Here is a 21,034-nt window from a genome sequence, read left to right on the forward strand (position 1 = left end):
TATTTCTTTTTTACTCGAGTAATTTCTTGCTTCTTTTTACTTTTACATGAGTAAAAATGTCAAAGTATTGCTACTCTTATTTGAGTATCTTATCTGATTTTAATTATTTTAATTCAAATCTGCTCAGACATGTCTACAAAAATTAAATATTATTCCCTATGTCTGAAGATTAATGTTCAGCCTGGTGGAGGAATAAATTTCCTTTTTCTTATTATTGAGTGAGTTTAAAATAGCAGCTCTTTGCCTTCTATTTCTAGGCATCTCCTAGCTGGGATCTGATTGGCTGAAGGCCCTGCCAATCACCGTGTCCTTGCCGCCCACTTCCGGCAGGCTCCAGTGGCGCTACACTTTTCGGTTGTTTTTGTAAGCCGAGGCCAAACTGACACAAATTAACAGGTATGTGTACTGTGTAATTGTTCGTGTCCGAGTGTAAACACGTGTTTGCGTGTAAACGTGTCAGTGTCATGAGCTAAGCTCGGCTTCAGATCACTGTTAACTGTCTCCAGATGCGATGCTAGTAGCTAGTTAGCCGTTAGCTGAGACTTTGTGAGGAGCGTTGCGGCTGACAGCGAACCTGAAACAGGTTATCGTTTCTGTCACAACCTCGGTTATGTTCGGCTCAACCGAGTGGTTTTAAAGAACTGTCCGTCTTACAGGTCGTGTTTGTGGCAGTCTGTGATGCTCGCAGGGAGGCGGGGCAGCAGAAACGTCGGACCGTCGGTGGAAACATGACTGCTGAGTAACATTTTGTTACCTTTTTCTGCTCAGTATGAACAGCGAGGAGGAATTTTTTGACGCTCAGACAGGTGAGACTGGCTAACAGAGGCGTGGCATCGTTATGGTTTCTCCTAATGTCTCAGTGAATGAAATGGGTTTTCTGTTCCTTTAAACTTCCCTCGTCCCAGGACTGGAGTCTGATGATTCCGGTGAGGTCAGTTTCAAAGATGCCCTGGTGTTTGACAGCAACGAGGGGACCGATGACAGCAGCGAGCAGGAGAACGGGGTGTGGGAGCGCAGGTGGGAAAATATTAATTAACTCACTTTATTTAAATTACTCCAACTCATGACCCATCATCTGAATGCAATTTACAGCAAAAAAAAAAAAAGGAGTTTCAATCCCATCATTGATGCCAAATTGGTGTTATCAAAGTGTTTTCTATCTAAAGAACTCCAGTAGTTTGCATTAAATTATTATTGAATCTCAATGAATGTGGCTATTTTATCGTTCAATTTGTACGGGTTCATCATGCAACATAAAGCTGCTTTTTATCTACAATAATTTTATGTGCAGATTTGAATTTGTTTTTGCTTTTTGTCTAAACTAGATACTTAAATCAAACAGTCAAGTTTATTTACTTGGCATATTTCAGCAGTTCAAAGTGCTTTACATCATGAAAACGGATGAAAACACATAATAGAGTCAACAGTTGTAAAAGCAAATAACAGATGTTGCAATTTGTAATCATCATCACCACACATCAAATGTATTGGTCAACATTCCATTTATTATGGTTTAAAATTGATTCTAAACTGGAGTGTTAGCCTTATTTAAAGGAACTCAGTGTTTCAGCTGTTTCCTGGAAGTTTGTTCCAGATTTGAGGTGCATAGAAGCTGAAAGCTGCTTTTCAGTGTCTATTTGGTCATTTGTGTCTTGCAGTCAATCTTCAGAAAACAATATACTTTAGGACTAATATTTTAATGCTAACCAAGTCCAGTCAGTTGTCACAAACAAGCTTCATTTATAAGTTTTAGGCAAGATATTGATTTAGTAAAGAGCTGAAGAAAGTCATGCTTTTGTAACATGAACAGAAGTCATGACATGAACAATAATATATTAGAATATTATTGAAAAGTTAAATTATTTCAGCATTTCTCATGTAATTACACAGAGACTGATGTTTTAAAACCTTTCTTTTTGGCAATTATGATTTATTTTCCACGTACAGATAATGAAAACACAACATTTAAGATCTGAATATTTAATCAGACCAGTTAAAATATTTGTCTCACTCTTGTACTCAACCTTCTGATCTGATTTTATTTACATCATATTTGATATGAAGGTTTAAAAACTTGATGGATTTACATTTTACAGCGACTGCTCTGATTATTTGGAGTAATTTAGCTTCTGATGTAGAAATGTTTTTATCTCGTGAATGAGAGTTGTGTCTAAAGTAAACCTTATATGAGGGTTTTTGGCACAAAAAAGTAGTAAATTTTTGCCTTAAACAGAGTTAAAGGCTGAAATATGAAAGAATGAGCTTGCTGAATGTTTCCAAAGTGAAAATTGATTAAAAACTATATACCCTGTTACAGTGAACATAAACAAAGAAGAGATTTGATCAGTCAGTGTGGAGTCCACTGAGTTGGCTTTCCTGGAAACAGTGTAAAAATAAATAGGCGGCGGTGCATGCAGAGAGCGCAGCGTTGCAGGATTCAGTCGGGTTTTGTTTACAACACAATGAGGTTACAGGATGAGATTTCCTTCAGACCCAAAATACAAAATATGGTTGTGACCATCATAAACGTGCAGCAGGAGGAATCACTAGAGAACAACAAAGATTCAGAGATAAAGAAGGCTTTTTACCTGTCTTTACCGGCTCATTTATTCACGTCTTAGCTTGTTTGTGACAATTAATACAAATATTCAGAAAACCTCTGAATGTTTGTATTAATAGAAGGTAGTTGTTAATGTCTTGTATAACAAAAGTAATCTGTAAACTGTTTGAATAAAGGAATGTCTTCAAACAAGTTTTGATTTGAGAAAACTTTTTAGTTCATTTTAAGTTTAAATGGATAAAAAAAAACTGTTTTCATTCATGTGGAGCTACCATTACTTAAAATTGAGTGTGACGTATTAATTTTTAATTACGAGAATAAAGTCATAATGTTATCAGAATAAAAGCATAAAAATAGAAGAAAAAAGCTGATGGTATCAAGATCTGATGTGACCAAAATGACAAGTTTGTGTTTCTTTCTTCAAAATAAACTATTTTGTTTTCACAATAGCCTCAAAGTCCTGCTGCTGATAATTTGATTTTGATGTTTTAAGGATTAAATATTTCCTTATTTATTAAACCAATACAAAAGTATAAAGTTATATATTAAATCACAAGATGCTCAACATTCCTCATTTTAATTTTTGTTATTTTTTATGTGGAGTTCTCATAAAATTACCACTTTATTCTCCTAATATTTATTCCGGTAATGTTACAACTTTATTCTCGTAATTTAAAAGTAATAATTCTCAGCCTGGCTTTAATGCTTCTTTAATTTATTTATTTTTTTGGCTGCTTTTTAGCAGTTTTTTAATATCCTTTTGTCTAAATGTGCGCCAGGAAAGCCCTGCCTGGAGAAACAATCTCCAGGAGCAATTTCAGTGTGTGGAGCATATTGAAGAAATGTGTTGGAATGGTGAGTCCCAAAAAACCCCAAACTCATCCAAAGGGTAGCAGAGTTGTGTGAATGCTAAAGTTTTCTCACAGCTTTATTTCGTAATTGTTGAAAAGTGACATTTCCAGTTATTTCTGACAGTGTTTTGCCATAATTACAAATGAATTTAATTTGCCTCCGATCGCAGGAGCTTTCCAAAATCGCGATGCCGGTTGAGTTTAACGAGCCGCTGAGTTTTCTCCAGAGAATCTCGGAGTACATGGAGCACACTCACCTCATCCACAGAGCCTGCAGCCTGTCGGACGCCGTCGACCGCATGCAGGTAGGGACGCGATTATTTCCTCTGGAAAGAATCGCAGTTTAATCACAAATTAAACTGATCTAGATGAGCTGTTTGGCTCCAAAACCTGCAAAACTTTTCTTTAATGATCCGTGAGAAAATATTTTTTTCTTATTGAACGAATCGCTGCTTATTTTCTTCTAAGATATGTTGACATATTAAATACAAAGGTGAAGGAAGCAAAAACACTTTATCCAGAATCAAGTCCTTATTTTATCATCTCTGACCCGTCCCGTTACATTTAATGTGTATTTATTGAGATGAAGGGTGTAAAATGCAGCATTTTTTTGTCAGAAAAACATTACTCTCTTTTTCTAATTATTATTATTTATTATCTTTAATCCCTGAACATTAAATTCTCTTAGCACAGCCAAATAAATAAAAAAATTATTCATAAGTTGAGATAATTACAGATTTAAAACAAATGTAATGTTGTATTAATGCTTATGGAACAAATATGTAGAAAAAGCGGTTAAAAAAGAAAACTAAGAGTAGATTAAGTTTTACTTTTATTTAAATAATAAAACGTAATATTCTATCAAAGTATAATAGTGAACTTAAACTGCTGTATCATTACATAAATATTATATCTTTTGTTTTTATGTCTTCACTGAGTGTTTTGTGCTTAAGATCAATATTTTTGCTCCTTTTTATCCAAATCTTTTGTTAATATCAACATGTAACATATTCACATTAAACTGTAAATAAATATAATTAATTATAAGCTGAGATAATTGAAAACAAGGTGTGTGTAACTTCATTAGCGCAGACAGAGCATCTGCATAGCCTGTGAATGCGTCTAATTAATTAAAATTATCAGGTTATTGTGACAACATTGACCCAGAAGCTGAATATCTGTGACATATTTGAAGTCTCTGATTTACAACACAGCTTCTCTTGACCTGTTTATCAGCTAACGTTAGCCAGCGTTAGCTAGCGTATCACATTTTAAAGAGGCAGAGAGTTTGTTTTCTTACAGCATCTTTATCTGCCACTGAAATTATGCACGTCAGATGTGAAGTGGCGTGATTGGGGTAAAATGGTTCTGATCCGGTTCTCGTCTGGGTCACAGGTTGTTGCTGCGTTTGCCGTTTCCGCTGTAGCATCTCAATGGGAGAGAACTAGAAAGCCATTTAATCCTCTGCTGGGGGAAACATATGAACTCATAAGGTAAAACCCTACATTTATTTATCCTAATATCTACCAGCGTTTCTAAGATTCTGCGCCTGTTTTCTGACTGATTTGTGTGTTTTTTGTTATTTTAGGGAGGATGAAGGATACAGATTGATCTCTGAGCAGGTGAGCCATCATCCCCCCATCAGTGCCTTCCACGCTGAGTCTCTGAAGCAGGAGTTTGAGTTTCATGGCTCCATCTGCCCAAAGCTGAAATTCTGGGGTAAAAGTGTTGAAGCTGAGCCTCAAGGCACAATGACGCTGGAGTTATTAAAGTAAGCTTTTACTCACTTTTTTCATTCATTTTTGTTGTGCGTATTGTTGCTTTTATTTACTTTGTAACGCTGCAACTGATTATTATTTTAGCAATTCTGTTGGTTAATCAGAGCAAAATTGGCACATTCTACAGGATTTTCATTTAACCACTTAAGTCTTTTTTAGAATATTAAAATACATTAAAATATGCAAATAATTAATTTTTTAAATGAGAAAAGAAACATTTCATTATTTATGTTTTTTGATTTTTCATCTTAAACCTTTGTTTCAAATTATGTTTTCCCCAAAACGACTCAAGTGGCATCGTTTAGTTTATCTGGTTCAAAATCACTAAAGAAATGCTATATTATTGCATTTTATGTAATAAAATGTTTCTTTTCTTACTTAAAAAAGAAACTGATTTGTTCGTTTGAATATTTTAATGCGAATAAAATATATATTAATGCAAAATATTTTTACATTAATAAACAAGCAGTAATTAAGCTGTTTTTTTTCTACAAATGGCTTTCTTTTTCAGTCTGTATACTCCAGCTTACTATTAATCGATTACTAAATTAGTTGATGATTATGACAATAATTGATTAATCGTTTCAGATTGAGCTAGCTAAATATGATGCTAGTTGTTCAGGACTGATGCTGTATTTTTACTGTAGACATAAAGAAGCGTACACCTGGACGAATCCAATGTGCTGCGTCCATAACATCATTTTGGGGAAACTCTGGATCGAACAGTACGGAACAGTGGAAATAGTCAACCACAGGTACGGTTACTGATGCTGGAAAAGCTTGTTGTGAGTTTTTATCCCTCATTTATGCTGCCTTGATTCCCTCAGCACTGGAGATAAATGCATCTTGAACTTTAAACCCTGTGGGATGTTTGGAAAAGATCTTCACAAAGTCGAAGGATTTATCCAAGACGAAAGGTGAGAACAGGAGCAGGTCGGGTACCAGGGCTGGGCGATTAACCCATTTTATCTATTCATTTCATTTTTGGGTTTTCAAAGGTTTAAATTTTGGAAAATATGGATTCTCTCCCCCCCCATCATTGCACTTGTTGGGTTTCCATAGTTACGAGTGATGCCAGCTCACCAAGGCAGCCATCTTGTTTAAGCTTCTATTTATTTGGACTTTGATATCAGATCAACTCGATGACAAAGTATTACGGCCAGGATACAAATATTTTTTTATTATAAGAATAAAATCATAATATCAGGAGAATTAAGTTATTTTTTATCACAACTCCTGCATAACCCACGTATTGAGGCCCTGGTCCTTATGGCGGTGGTCGCAGGTTCAATTCCCAGCCTGGTGACATTTGCCACATGTCTTCCCCCTCTCTGATTACCCTCTTTCCTGTCAAAATACTTTCAAATAAAGGCCACTAGAGCCAACAAAACCTTTAAAAAAAAAACTATCTTTTTCCTATAATAATCGCCCAGCCCTCCTGAATCCGGTCTGTCAGGCATAAAGTGTGATTGTTTGTTTTCTGAACTGATCGCGTCACTGCGGTTGGACCAGTAAGAAGAAGAGACGCGTCATCTACGGGAAGTGGACGGAGAGCATGTACAGCATCGACCCCAAGCTTTATGAAACAAAGAAGGCGGAGAAGAAGACGGGGAGCGACCCACAGAAAGAGGTGAGAAACCTTTGAGCCGATTTGATTTCTCTCACCTCGTCTGCAGAGCAGAAAAGCCTCCCGTCACTCCAGCTGGAGACCCGGTTGATCACTCATCATCTGGGACTAATTTACTGTCTTTGCCAGTTTTTTCTCTGTTAATATTCACAACCCTTCCGAAACGTTTCCAACAGCTGATGCTGCGTGGTCTCCATCCGGCGTGAAGGGAGCGTTTCTGCAAACTCATGCGATTGTCAGTAACCTGTTTTACGTGTCACTGACTCTGTTTTCTCAAACGGCATCTCTTCCTTTCACAATAACACGCAGTGGCGTTAGCGTAAGGTAAGGTAACGGCGTGTTTGATATCTCTAGTGTGCTGCTGCTGTTGTCTAGTTATGTTTACAGTGTACTTGTTTGACTAGATCATTGCCAGCACCTAAACCATGATGTCTTGCAATGACATGCCGTTGTTGCTTGAAACGTTTTGAGTTTGTTGCAACCGTAGTTCCCATGATTCACCTGTTTGCACTGAACCGTCCGCTCGGTTGGTTTGGCCTCGACGGTTTGAACGTGACGGCTTTTTAAAAAAATCTTTCTGTGTGTGTAGGGATGTAGCTATGAAGTGGAGGAGGACGACGAATTGCCAGAAGGTCAGGATACGGTGACTGTGATACCAGGAAGTGCCTTACTGTGGAGGATAACGCCGCGGCCCAGTCACTCAGCGCAGGTCGGCTCTAAACTCTGCCTCCATCACAGGAATCAGAAACATTTTGCAGTTGATCTCGAGGATTTAAAGTGATCACCTTTTAATAGATTAGTCACGTTATCAATCTGTCAGCGCTGAACCTCAGCACCTGCCAGCAGGGCAGGTTCATCCGTTCTGCACTTTCGAGTAAAAATTACTGACGACTCATCGTCTGTTTTTCATCTCAAAGTCCTGGACTTTATCAATGTCTTTGATAACAGAGGCTAATTTTGCTGATGCTATCAATATTATTGTCTCTCAAACCACAATGCGTCTTTTTTATATATATATTCAGTGGATGTGAAATGTTTTGTTATTTACTGCTGAATCTGAGATAAGTATTTACACCCTGACCTAAAACCGATTGCAGAAGTCTGAGAAGATGTTTGGAAAGTTTGGAGTCTCTGGTTTGAGTCTTGCCTAGAGAGCGGGTTCAGCTTTGCGTCAGTAAGTAACTTTTCACCAAATCTGACAAAAATCGCATGTGGAGTACCACAAGGCTCATTCCTGGACTCCCTCTAATTTAATATGTACATGCTCACATTAGCTCAAGTTATAACAAGTAATGAGATTAGCTACCACAGCGACGCAGATGATGCACAATGAACCCATATAGACTTTGAGTAGATGCTTAGAACAGATAAATGTGTGGATGTTACATAACAGAAACTGAAGTTTTGGACCTAAAGAGGAACGATCTAGAGTCGACGCACAGCTTCAGTTATTGCAGCTGGAAACTGGAAATCTGGGAGTAGAGATGAACTCTGACCTGAACCTTCAGAGCCACATCAAGACGGTTACAAAGTCGGCCTTCTATCACCTGAAGAACATTTACAGGATTAAAGGATAAAATATGCCAAGAAGTTCTAGAGAAACTGATCCATGTATTTATCTTTAGTCGTATTGATTACTGCAGCAGCGTCTTTCTCGCAAATAAACCTGAAATGACTGAAAAGTTGCTGGAGCCAGTCACAAATGATTTGTAAATTAGTAATTTAAACAAACAAACCAAAACATTTAATAGGTTACTGTGTCCTTCTGGAGCACATTTTTAGTTTCGTAGTGACTGTAGTGAGTTTATTTGGTTTGTTTGGGGATCGTTGACCCAGTGAGTGTAAAAGTTTCGGGCGTCTTGTGTTTTTTCTTTTTGGTAGATGTATAACTTCACCAGCTTTGCTGTGACGCTGAACGAGCTGGAGCCCGGCATGGAGAGGCTGCTGCCACCAACGGACTGCCGGCTGAGGCCCGACATTAGAGCCATGGAACATGGAGACATGGGTAAGTAGACAAAACAAAAACATTTTGATGTTTTATTAATTTGCTTTATTACTCTTGATTCTTCTGCTTTCGTCAGACTTAGCCAGTGCAGAGAAGGAGCGATTAGAGGAAAAACAGAGGGCTGCACGCAGAGAACAATCAGAGGGTGAAGAGGAGTGGTCGACCAGGTCAGAGCTAACAGCTGCCAGTCTTCTTTAGTCTGATACCCCTAAATAAAATCCAGTGCAACCAGTCGCCTTCCTACATGACCTTATTCTTAAGTCTGTTCCTCGGGTTGTAACATGGGAAATAATTTCACTGGAACATTTTCATCAATACTGACGTAAAACAAACTCCTATATCTTGCTGAAAAGTTACTTGTAAATTAGTTTTCTTATTCCAAGTGTAATAAAAGATTTGCACATTTTACACAGTATCCATACAATTAAATTTGAATTATTTAAGAAATTGTTAAAAAACCATTTATTGGTACCACTTTCCTTTTCACTGACACTGAAATTGTTTCATGTCGTAAATGTGGGTGTTGCTGTTTGACCTCTGATGACCTCAGGAAACTTTTTATTAATATCTTTAAAGTGATAGCAGCACAAACAAAAACTTCCATTTTGTTAGAGCTTCACTCAGTTCTTATGTTTCAGTTAAAACGTTCGCTGATGTCTGTAGAGTCATTATTAATTAAAAAGATCAAAGGTAAATTGTTTTGTATCTCCAGGAACTTTTGATTTCTCTCTAAAAGCAGGTTTCGTCTGTTTCCCTTCAGGTGGTTCCGGATGGTAACAAACCCTTTCACCGGAGCCGAGGACTGGCAGTACACAGGCGGATACTTTGACAGGAAGTACACGGACTGTCCCAACATTTACTGACACAAAAAAAGAGAAAGAAACTCTCTGTGTTTCTGGAAAATGTTCACTTTATTTCTCTGCATCTCAAATCTCTGCGACTTGAAAACCGGGCAGGTTACTCAGACCGGCACTGTATCTCTGTTAGAGCAAACCGTTAAGAGACTGTGAACGTGCTCTGTGGGAGAGCTTTAGAGAAATGTTGACGTCAGACATCTTCATCATTATTTACCCTAAATGCTCGTCATTTAAGGGTTTTAATCCAGCCACCGGTGGGAGCTCTGCAAACACAAACGAGCTGCAGAAGCGTTTTAGTTCACTTCATGTTGCATTTAAATATCAGGGATTATTTAAACACATCCGCTTCTTTTATATAACCGACTCTGAAATTAGATGTCTATTTTATTCAGCACCATGTATCTTTAAAATGTCACAAGTGTTTCTGTGAATAGAGATTAAAAAAAAAACAAGCTGCTTTTAACCATGTTTACGTTTATCGTAAGCGGATATTGTTGGTACAAATATATAGTTGTGTTTAGAGAACAAAAAATATAAAAATACAATGGTGCTTGCATGTTCACCAAGATGCTAATAGACAAGTTAGAGCCATAAAATAATGATTTCCTGCACTGAGTATAGAAACATTTATGGACAAACTCTCTGAGTTTGACACTGTGGCTGTCTTTCACCTTTATGCTCTGAAAAACACAACAGAAACAAAGTGTCAGAAATCCAGTTAAGAAAACTAAATGATTATTAAGCTTCTTCTCCTTTTTCTAAACCTTTAAACGTGGAGCTGTGGAGCCCCCTAGAGGACAAATTAAAAAAACTATTTTGCGTTCTCTAGCGATAAATTAGCAAATGCACCCGGGTCTATTTTTTATACAAAAACATTCTTAGATCTTTGGTGCAAAAAAAACACATTGAAAATGAATCTAGTGCTGTGTGTTTGTTTGTTTTGTAAACCAATCAGACTACCAGTATGAAAAACACAATCAAAACATTCAGATGACTGTGAAAATAACTCAAAAATAGTCAAAATAGTTTAGATGTATTTTTCTTTCCTCCTTAGAGAAAGTTTCTGTTTATTTCTTAGAAGGGATGGAAAACCCATGTTTGACCTGCTTTGCTTTCTTACAGCAGAAAATATTTCAGTATTCAAGTGTGTACATTATTTCAAAGGGAAAAAAATCCCGCTTGTCGCTTACGGGGCTCCGTACGGAGCAGAATGTTGGCATGGATGTGTTTTTTTTTGTGTGTGTGTGGAAAATTTAAGCTAATTTGCACCTTTAAAATGATGCCAAACTGTCTCTTAGTTGAAACTCAACAAAAGCGTCAAGAGAAAAGGGAAATGTTGCTTTGAGAGCGTCTGTGCGCTCTGGATAAATGCTGGGTTTCAAAAGGAGAGGCGCAGCCCTGCATGACAGAGAAAGCTTTAAGTTTCCGTGCGGAAGCCTGCGCTTCGTTTTCAGCCTCGCCTCGTGACCCCGGTTCGCTGCAGACGCCGTGTACCTATGAACACCGACCCATCCTCTCCGCCCTCCTGAAATGTGAACCCTCAAACTCTGATTTCCCCTTCAGATGCGCCGAGTGCTGAAAGTAAAACACTAAATAAGTAGATGCTGCAGCAGATTTTTGTTGCTGTTGAGCATATAAGCTGCACATTTGAGAGCTCACAGTCCTATGCACTTATATGTACAGTGAGAGTTTTCCCTTTACTCTGATTTTTAAAGCACTTTCGAAGCCTGCAGGTTCAATCTGATGGATATTTTCATCCTTTTACCCCCATGTCTCTTTACTTTGTTGATAATGTTTACACTGTTCGTTCTTTTCCTCCTCTCTTCGTACTGTTACCCAAAACCATATGCATACAAGCATATTTAAATAATAAATTATGGACTACAAAATGAGCTGCTTCGTTGTGGTTTTTAAGCGTTCATGGTGTTCAGTCAGAAAATGAATAAGAATAAAATAGGTGTTTCAGTTAGAAAATGGGTTGTTTTCTCTTTACTTTTGTTTTAAAATATTTTCTTGTATATAGCTTTTTATTTTTTTATTACTATATGATGCTGAATAGATTTTTCATTTTATGGAAATTAAATTGGGTGCAGCCTAAACTGGATAGAATTAAACAGTTTTTTAAAATCTTAAATACAAAATGTATAATTTTTTTATACAGTTTTGGCTTAATTGAAGTTGGAGTGTGTTGTTTCACCAAAATGGCTTTTTTACAGCAGACATACTCCAGTTAATGATTAATCAGTTACTAAATTAGTTTATTTCTAAAATTTTTTGATTTAGAATAAATATATTTTTACTTTGTAAGTATTAGATTCTTTAGCTTGTGTTATGTTGTGTATATTTTGTATTTATTATTTTCCATATACTTAAAGTATAAAGTAAAAAATACATAGACATAAAAAACTCTTATTTTAAATAAGGAATAATAAAAAGTGACAAGTTTTGGTGCATTTTCCCCAGCTTTTTAAAGTCTAAATGTAATGTTGCTTTATCTGTCTTTTTGTTAGCTTTAATTGTATTTATTGTATTTAACAACAACAACAACAAAAAAATCAAAACATTTTTGGTTATGTTTTTAGCCTTTTTATCAAATTTATTACACTATAAAGAAATCACTTCCATATAATTCAATTTAAAAAAATCAATATTGATAATGACAATACTTTTTGATAATATTTTTACATTATAGTCAAAGTTTAATATGATTTGTAAAATTTGTTTATTCACTAATTTGTCTAAAGTATTTTTCACAATTAGGGAAAATAAGAAATTAATTTGGAAAACAATCTGCATCTTAGTGCATTTTTAGCCTGGTTTAACCTCGGAGTAATGTATTGGTTACATTTATTTTCATTCAGCTGCTGATATAAAACACGCATCAAACTAATTAGGTAGTAAAAATAAAATGATTGCATACATTTATATTAACCGTATTATATCTTTTAGTTTGACGCGTTTAGTGTTAGTCTAATTTAATTATATTACACTGCCAGCGGTATAATAAATATAAATTTGATTTACTTCTGTGTCTTCTAGTTTGACGTGTCAACCTAACTCTGTTATCTCTACCGAACATGCGCAGCAGGTTTAAACGCCCTCACGTTGACGCTCGGTTGAGCCAATCAGAACGAAGCTCCGCTGCTGGTCAGCCAATCACAACAGGCGTCGCAGACTTTTGCGGTTTTGCAGCTGAAGGATAATTCCGACAGAAATGTGAGTATAAATGGTGTTTTTATCCGGGTTTCTGGTCTAAATTACGGCTCTGGCTGCATGGTAAGTCGGTGGGGGTGAAATGTGAAGCCGCAGCCGAGCGGTGACGGCTCGGAGCTGGAAACAGACCTCTGTGTGCAGGATGCAGAGTCATGTCTGTCTGCGGCAGGACTCCGCTCCAGTTCATCTGTGTTTATGGGAGAACTGGGACAAGTCTGCTTCCAGCTGGATTCACACTCTCATATATCAGTTTCCACAGAATAGTTCGACCAAGATAAAATGTGTTTTTTATTGTAGGCTGTGAAACAAAAGCACATGAGACTTTAAACATAAGTATTTTTAAATTTTTTAATATCAAACCTGTTTTCATTCTTAATCTTCCAGCTTGAATCTCATTCAGAGGACTTGATCTTAGTATGTTGCATGCAAAATTCATTTACTGCGTTGATAAGCTTATCGCGCTCATCCCCGGCTTCAGCGCCACTCGATACGTCCATGTTGATGCCTTATGTCACCTGCGAAAACTTCACCCCGCTGCCCCTGCTGTCCTTTATAACTTAAATCATAACTACAAAGAAAAAAAGTAACTTCCCGGATTCGTTTGCCAAACAACGCCAAATGTTACGACCACTTATAGTGCAATAAAAACAACCAATATAAAAGGGACAATATTTATTATTACAAAATAAGAGGATGTGTATTTGCAAAAAAACAATAGGTAAACAAAAATAAATGAAAAAACAATGGAAAAAGAAAATCAAACTAAAAGAACAGCAGGGTGCAGCGACAACTGCAAAAAACAAGAAACACAAATTACCAAATGCCTATTAAATCTTTGCAATAAAACCATTCAATTCAATCCAGTTAAAAAATATACAAAGCCTACCTGCAGCGTCGACCAACCACACGCCCAGGTAGGAATCGTCAGCTCAAAACATGAAGTGTGGCCCTATATAAAAACATCACACAAACACTGACTGAATATAATCAGATTAAGAGTTTTTCTTTACAACAAAAAAACTGACAAACCTGATCGCAACAGTGGGACTTGTGGGCCAACACACCTGGTCAAACACAGAGGAGATTGACAATTGCCCACCAGCCTGACAGCTTCCCTTTTATGGGAGCTCAAAATGTGGAGGAAGCGACCCCTGGTGGTTCCACCCGTTACATATAATTGAAAGGTTAAGATATTTGACTAATATTGTCAAATATCAAACCAATAAGTAAAAATAATGCTTTGAAGCTTTGTTGCAGAATTTCTGTGGAGCTAAATTGGGGCCATTAAAATGTGTTTATAATCAACATTTTTGAAACAGAAAAAAGTGTAAACTAAAAAATATTGAAACTGAAGAAATCTGTTTCAGAACTTTAAGAATTAAAACATTTGAATTAAAAAAATTAACTTAAAACTACTTGAAACTGAGAATTTAAAAAAGTTAAACTACCTTTGAGATTCAAAGTTTGTTTTTTATTTCAGTTTCAAAATTATTTTTAACAAATTTTATGACCCCAGATTGTCTCTTTATATTTCTTCTTCAATCCTTTCAGTTTAATGGGTTCAAGTTTCACATTGAGGAGTAACAATACTGGAAAAAACACTTAAAAGACCAGAAATTCACAAAATAAATCTGTAGATAATAGGATATTTGCTCTGGTTAAATATCCATCCACAGACTGGAGAAATTTAAACTTGCACCAGTTATTTTATAAGTTTGTTTCATGTAACGGCATATTAGGACCATTTTACAAAGAAAACAGAGGAGTAAGTTTTAGCCAAAATTTGGGGATTTTTTTTTTCTTGTTGTTGGCCAAAAAAAAATCACATTTTGGTGATTGTTTTAAAAAAAATCTAGAAAAAAAAACAAGGAAATTTCTGAGCTTGAAAAGTAGAAGGTTGGTTTTAAATAACTCAGATTAATCTCAGAATTTTTTTAGTAAAGAGAACAAGAAAATTTCCTAGTTTGAAAAGTTGAAAATGTTCGACTTTTTGAAATGTTCTTGGCTTTTCTTTTTCATTTTATTTTATTTTATTTTTAGAATATTTACAACTTTTGAAACTCAGAAATTTACTTTTTCCCCCCTCAAATTTCTGAGATTAATCTCAACATTTCTGAGTTTTTTCCTAGCAAATTTTTGACTTTTCAAAGTCAAAAGTTTTTGTCTTTTCTATAAATTTTTTGTGATTTATAGGTAGAAATGTACTCATTTTCTTCTAGCCACAATGGCCCCATAACACCATCGTAGTTTTATTAAACGACAACCCTGTATTTCAAGACGTCCATGTTCATGCTGAGTTCATGTAAACCTCTGAGCGGAGCCGTGGAGTTGAACCACCTTCCAGATGTTTGTGTCTCCCTTCCTGCAGCAAACCATCCTCCTCCTCATGGCGTCCGGCGCTCTGTTCCCCAGCCTGGTGTCCAGCTCCCGCGGCTCCTCCAGCAAATACCTGGTGGAGTTTCGGGCCGGTAAGATGACGATGAAGGGCAGCACGGTGACCCCCGACAAGCGTAAAGGTCAGGTCTACATCCAGCAGACGGATGACTCCCTCATCCACTTCTGCTGGAAGGATCGAACCACCGGGAATGTGGATGATGTAGGCAACAGAGTGGATTTTTAACCAAACTGACCTGCAGCTGGGTTTTCTAATATCACCTTGATTCCTCCATTTAGGACCTGATTATCTTCCCTGATGACTGTGAGTTTAAACGGGTCAACCAGTGCACCACCGGACGGGTTTATGTGCTGAAGTTTAAAGCCGGCTCTAAGAGACTCTTCTTCTGGATGCAGGTTTGAAGCCAAAACACATCAAAATCTGTCGACTTCATCACTAATTTCCTCTTGGAACATTTTTGGCAACAATCGTCCTCCACAGGCTGTCTGGAGGCTGTTTCATGCTATTTGGCACTTCCACTAAAAGTGGAGCTAATTTTTTGAATAGCAAAAACGATTAATCGCAAAAACCATGATTAACCGATTATTGAAATAATCACCAACTAATTGAGTAATCAATTAATTGTTAACTTGAGTATACAGACTTAAAAAACAACATATATAGAGCAGTAATTGAGCCAAAACTTGTAAATATGTTTTAGTCAAATCTCCTCTAGAGGAGAGTTTTACCCGGCTCAGATTTACTAAATGAATGCTGTTATTGCTTTTTCAGCAATAAAAATGTTATTTTCATATTTAAAAAAATAAATTGAATTATTTGTTTATTTGAATCTTTTTATGTATTTCTAGTATTGTATAAAAAAGCTTAATTGATTAAATGAAAGATCTGCAGATTGTGTTTTTTTCTTTCCAATTAATCAATAAAATAATAGATATAAGGATGGATTAATCAGATGTGCATCACACTTTTCAGATATTTTTCTGTTGAAAAATTGAAGATGGTCATTCTTCCACTCAATTATTATCCACTTTGCATAGGTTTGTCAAATCCAAATCAGATGCATTGAAATTCAAAAGCTGTGAATACTTTTATTCACTTTTATTATGACAGCAATGAAAGTTACTTCAAACTTATAGAGTGTTAGTTATTATTTTCTGTTTTCAGGAACCGAAAAACGATAAGGATGACGAGTACTGCCGCAAAGTGAATGAGTACCTGAACAACCCGCCCATCCCAGGCGCTCTGGGCAGCGGCGGCAGTGGAGGTCACGACCTTTCTGCGTTGGGAGGTAGAATAGCCAATAATTAAACTTTATGATGATAAACCCTCAGTTCTGTATGACAGTTATTGCTTCTTCTCTTTCTCTAAAGGTGAGGGTGGTCTGCAGAGCCTTCTGGGTAACATGAGTCACAACCAGCTCATGCAGCTCATCGGACCAACTGGACTGGGGGGGATCGGTACGTGAAAGCAACAGTGTGGAGATAATGTGTTGTAAACGATAAATTTATAATTAATTGTCATTTAATTGTTTATTAGATTAAATTACTAATGAAGTCCGCATAGACCGTCTTTTAGTGTTGTAGTTTGGCCGCCATCCAGCAGAGGGCACCGCTGGTCACCCGTAAGCGGAGCCGTTGAAGCAGATTAAAAATGGCGGCGGCGCCATTCTGTAAAGGGAAAGAGAAACGGTCCAAACTGAACCCGGTGTGAGAGGAAAAATACACATTATGCGGCTCTGTTTTGAAATATAAACATTCGACAAATTCATTAAGTCATCACCTTTAATAGCGCTCATTTAGCCAAGCTGTCTGTCGGAACCCCGTCGACTTTATCAGTACAAAATTACCGATTTGCAACGAAGGCGAGGAGGTGATGACAGAAAAGGTGAAGAAAAATGGAAACATGGTGGGGGGAAAATCCTCTCCATGAAGTTATTTCACTTCATGGGGCGAAGTTTGAACTTTCTTTAAAGAGCAACAACAGACGGTGATTCTGAATGGACACCTTGTCCTTCTTTTTATTTTTTTCTACTCCAATGTGAGAAAAGTACAATATCCTGTTTCTTCAGTTTGATATTTAATACAAAACATTGACAAAACAATGTTAAAAAAATAAAAAACAAATATATATATATATATATATATATATATATATATATATATATATATATATATATATATAAAATTCAGCATATTATGAAAAATGTAGCACTTTGTGTTATGGAAAGATGGCCGGTCCTCTTGATACAAGAGAAAGCTCAGGTTTTTAAGAAAATGGCTGCTCATTTGATCAAGTTTAGATGAATTAATTGTTAACTTTCAGCTGCGATGTGTGTTTCTCCTGATGCCAGGCGGTCTGGGGGCTCTGGCTGGGCCGGGCTTGGCCAACCTCCTGGGCAGCAGCAGCAGCAGCAGCAGCGTTCCTGCAGTCAGCAACTCCACCACCAGGTGCCTCAGTGTGTTTTCATTATAGAAGCAGCTTCAACTGGAGGCTGACTCTCATCTGATTCCTGTTTTCCAGTCCGTCCACCGCCGTCACGCCCACCTCCACCTCCACCGCCAGCCGGCTGGGCTCCACCCAGGTGCCCACCACTCCCATCACCCCCCTGGCCACGTCTTCACCCTCCCCCACAGCCTCCACCCTCTCCATCCCTGCTGCGACCGCCGCTGCAGCCGCAGCCAATCCCACCCAGCCCATCCAGCTGAGAGACCTGCAGAGCATCCTGGCCACCATGAACGTCCCAGCCAGCAGCCAGGGAGGTGAGGAGGGGAACATCCATCCATCCATCCATCCAATTATCTGATCATCCATCCATCCATCTATTTGATCATCCATCCATCCATCTGATTACCTCATCATCATCCATCCATCCATCCATCCATCCATCCATCCATCCATCCATCCATCCATCCATCCGATTACCCTGTCCGTCCGTCCATCCATCCATCCATCCATCCATCCATCCATCCATCCATCCATCTATCTATTTGACCATCCATCCATCCATCTGATTACCTCATCATCATCCATCCGATTACCCTGTCCATCCATCCATCCATCCATCCATCCATCCATCCATCCATCCATCCATCCATCCATCCATCCATCCATCCAATTATCTGATCATCCATCCAGGTTTTTTTTTTCCATTTAAAAATTTACCTTAGGGTAAATATCTTGTGTAACTTGGTATTGAACCTTTTGATTTATACTTTAATAATTGACCAGAAAGAAGTGATTAAAAATTAGATTTTCAACCATCCAATCAGAAAAATGCCTCATTAATAGTTTCTAAAACATCAAACTGTGTAAAACCCAAACAGCTGCTGCGTCTCACCGCAGCGCTCAGCGGCAAAAGCCTGACGTTTCTCAGATTTTTATTAAATTGGTTGATAAAAGCTTTTAATCATCAGAATGTCCGTTTGTTTACGACGGCGTTTTGTGGTGAATTTGTAGTCAGAAAGGGAAAAAGCATTTCAAAAAGGTTTCGCTGTACAAAAAGATAAAAACCAGTGTTGGTGTGTTTGCTTCTTGCAGTGGACCTGGCCAGTGTGTTGACCCCTGAGGTCATGGCTCCCATCCTGGCCAACCCGGAGGTGCATCAGAGGCTGATGCCCTACCTGCCGTCCGGCGAGTCGCTGCCGCAGAGCTCAGAGGAGCTGCACAACACGCTCAGCTCGCCTCAGTTCCAGCAGGTGCAAACCTCGTCCTGCGGCCAGGAATCAAAACCCCGAGCTCGGCTCGCTTTTGTTCACCTCTAATATTTGTGCTTGGTTTTTGTGTCTCTGTTCAGGCTATGAGCATGTTCAGCAGCGCTCTGGCGTCCGGCCAGCTGGGGCCTCTGATGAACCAGTTTGGTCTCCCAGCAGAGGCTGTGGATGCCGCCAATAAAGGAGGTCAGTCTCTAAACCAGAGGTGTCCAAACCTTTTAATGTTCTCCAAAATCATCAGCTTGAAAGCGGGTCAAAGGAAAGTTATTTTTAAAAACTAAAATCACCAACAATAAACTAAACATTTTAACTTTGTTAATCTTATTATTTCAAGCAAGTTTTTAAAAACAAAACGCATAACACTTTATTTGAATGAACATGACAAATAACCAAGAATAAGATAATTAGCTTACCTCTACTTTTTGGTTTGAAAAGAAGTAGGAAGAACTTAGCACTAAACTAATCATCATAAAACACTTTCTACATTTAGCCAAGTTTTAATACAGCAAATAAAAGCAGATTTAGGTGTAATTTAGATGAGGTCCTTGTTACCATGACAATGGAAGGAAACCAAAAACAATAATCACTTTGTGATCATTTTTGTCAATGGATTTTAATTTAAAACTTGTGGTTTTGTCCTGATTTATTCTTGAATTGTGGTCAGAGGGGCCGCAAATGGCCCCCGGCCCCCAGTTTGAACACCCCTGCTCAAAACGTAATACAGTGAATCATGGCTTCAAATGTTTTTATGTTTCCAATTAAATTAAAAAAGATTAAACTGTAATTTTTACCCCAGAATAAAAGGATTACCATCTGTACTTTTTTGAAAACTGAGATTTTACATTAAAACATTAATTTAACATTTCCCTAACCTGAATAATCTGTGGAATCTCTACAATATTTATAGTACTAACTTACTTTGTTTGGTCTTCATTTATTTTTATGCTACACTAGCACCACCTGCTGGTAGGTGCTGAAGCATCAACAGTGACGGTGCACTTTGCTCATTTATAGAGACTCATATAGTCTTATTAAACAAATTAGATTATACTTTCAGATCAGGATTGTTTCAGATTAAAAGTTCTTTTTAAAATAATTACTTTCATTTAAAATAATTGAATAAGGTAATTTATAATAAGGTGTAAAATACTTTATTATCCCAAACGGATTGCTGTGGATGGTGATGCTGCTGGCAGGAAGAAGCTCCACTAGCAGTCAGTGTTTTGCAACAAATCAGAAGAGGCCTCTGATTGAAGACAGTTGTTTTATGACATGATGTGCTAACGGCTCATTTTCTGGGCAGCAGAGACGATATTCCACAGTAACATGTCGTCGTTGGAAAGTGCTGCTAATCCATCTCATTTGCTTTTGCCGCTCCTCTTTAAATTTCTGTCTGGACGAACCGTGAGAAAGACGCTAGAGTCTGGGATGTGACTCGTACTCGTTATGGCTGATAGAAGAGATTGTTTCGATTTACTCGTTTTTCCTTTATTTCTTGCTCAGTGTTTTAACCTCGTATTCAAAGATGTTTTATTTAAATTAATACTATTTGCTCACGTTTCCTTGTAGATGTGGAGGCTTTTGCCAAAGCCATGGAGACGGAGACGAAGTCAGACCAGGAGAGCGACTCCAAAGACAAGAAGGACGACGACGAAGACATGAGTTTGGACTAAATGCTCCTTAAACAAAGCTAACACTATTATTTATAACTATTTATTTACCAGTTGCTGCTTAGTTTCTGTTACTTAAAGATCAGGGGCCTCATGCATAAAGCGCTTGTGCGTGCAAAAAATGTGCACCGTCATATTTTACGCACAAGTCGGCATGCATAAAAATTAACTTTTTGTCAGAGTTTGCGTAAATATATGCACACTTTTTCGCTGGCGTGAAAAAGTGCGGCAGCCACGCAAATTTTTTCTGTGGACAATATCAAACTTACAAAGCATCAAAACTCACCTAAAGGCACTGAAATCTGACGACATTGTTATTTAGACCAAGAAGCACCAAAACCGATGTTATTTCATGATTTTAATATTTT

At 37.5% G+C, this 21,034-nt stretch overlaps 2 protein-coding genes across 3 annotated transcripts; both read left to right on the forward strand.

The window, feature by feature from the left end:
• The first annotated feature begins 284 nt into the window (after positions 1-284).
• Positions 285-11,570, forward strand: LOC106952713 (oxysterol-binding protein-related protein 2-like). Of its 2 annotated transcripts, none has more exons than XM_015041029.1 (14): positions 285-396; positions 657-806; positions 906-1,017; positions 3,340-3,415; positions 3,582-3,716; positions 4,807-4,904; positions 5,000-5,182; positions 5,837-5,944; positions 6,017-6,106; positions 6,702-6,819; positions 7,406-7,525; positions 8,698-8,821; positions 8,898-8,988; positions 9,582-11,570. In XM_015041029.1, the coding sequence occupies exons 2-14, from the start codon at positions 770-772 to the stop codon at positions 9,682-9,684; spliced, it is 1,395 nt and encodes a 464-aa protein (XP_014896515.1). In that variant the 5' UTR covers positions 285-396; positions 657-769; the 3' UTR covers positions 9,685-11,570. The 2 variants fall into 2 exon arrangements, with proteins under 2 accessions (XP_014896515.1, XP_014896523.1); XM_015041037.1 differs by lacking the exon at positions 285-396 and adding an exon at positions 453-583.
• A 1,221-nt stretch (positions 11,571-12,791) lies between these two features.
• Positions 12,792-20,796, forward strand: LOC106952732 (proteasomal ubiquitin receptor ADRM1-like). The gene is made up of 10 exons (XM_015041054.1): positions 12,792-12,894; positions 15,260-15,487; positions 15,565-15,681; positions 16,451-16,574; positions 16,657-16,743; positions 17,637-17,733; positions 17,807-18,045; positions 18,824-18,981; positions 19,080-19,182; positions 20,566-20,796. The coding sequence occupies exons 2-10, from the start codon at positions 15,278-15,280 to the stop codon at positions 20,667-20,669; spliced, it is 1,239 nt and encodes a 412-aa protein (XP_014896540.1). The 5' UTR covers positions 12,792-12,894; positions 15,260-15,277; the 3' UTR covers positions 20,670-20,796.
• Positions 20,797-21,034: the final 238 nt, after the last annotated feature.

This window comes from Poecilia latipinna, unplaced genomic scaffold (genome assembly GCF_001443285.1).
Source record: "Poecilia latipinna isolate Pla-1442-1.1 unplaced genomic scaffold, P_latipinna-1.0 Scaffold31, whole genome shotgun sequence".
Lineage (NCBI taxonomy): Eukaryota > Metazoa > Chordata > Actinopteri > Cyprinodontiformes > Poeciliidae > Poecilia > Poecilia latipinna.

What these genes read in the sequence shown, in the direction of transcription:
- LOC106952713 (XM_015041029.1), top strand. Translation starts at nt 770, where the DNA reads ATGAACAGCGAGGAGGAATTTTTTGACGCTCAGACAG. An exon ending in ATTTTTTGACGCTCAGACAG is followed by an intron (nt 807 to 905) that starts GTGAGACTGGCT and finishes CCCTCGTCCCAG; the next exon opens with GACTGGAGTCTGATGATTCC. An exon ending in GGAGCGACCCACAGAAAGAG is followed by an intron (nt 6,820 to 7,405) that starts GTGAGAAACCTT and finishes CTGTGTGTGTAG; the next exon opens with GGATGTAGCTATGAAGTGGA.
- LOC106952732 (XM_015041054.1), top strand. Translation starts at nt 15,278, where the DNA reads ATGGCGTCCGGCGCTCTGTTCCCCAGCCTGGTGTCCAGCTCCCGCGGC. An exon ending in AACTGGACTGGGGGGGATCG is followed by an intron (nt 16,744 to 17,636) that starts GTACGTGAAAGC and finishes TCCTGATGCCAG; the next exon opens with GCGGTCTGGGGGCTCTGGCT. An exon ending in GTCAGCAACTCCACCACCAG is followed by an intron (nt 17,734 to 17,806) that starts GTGCCTCAGTGT and finishes CCTGTTTTCCAG; the next exon opens with TCCGTCCACCGCCGTCACGC.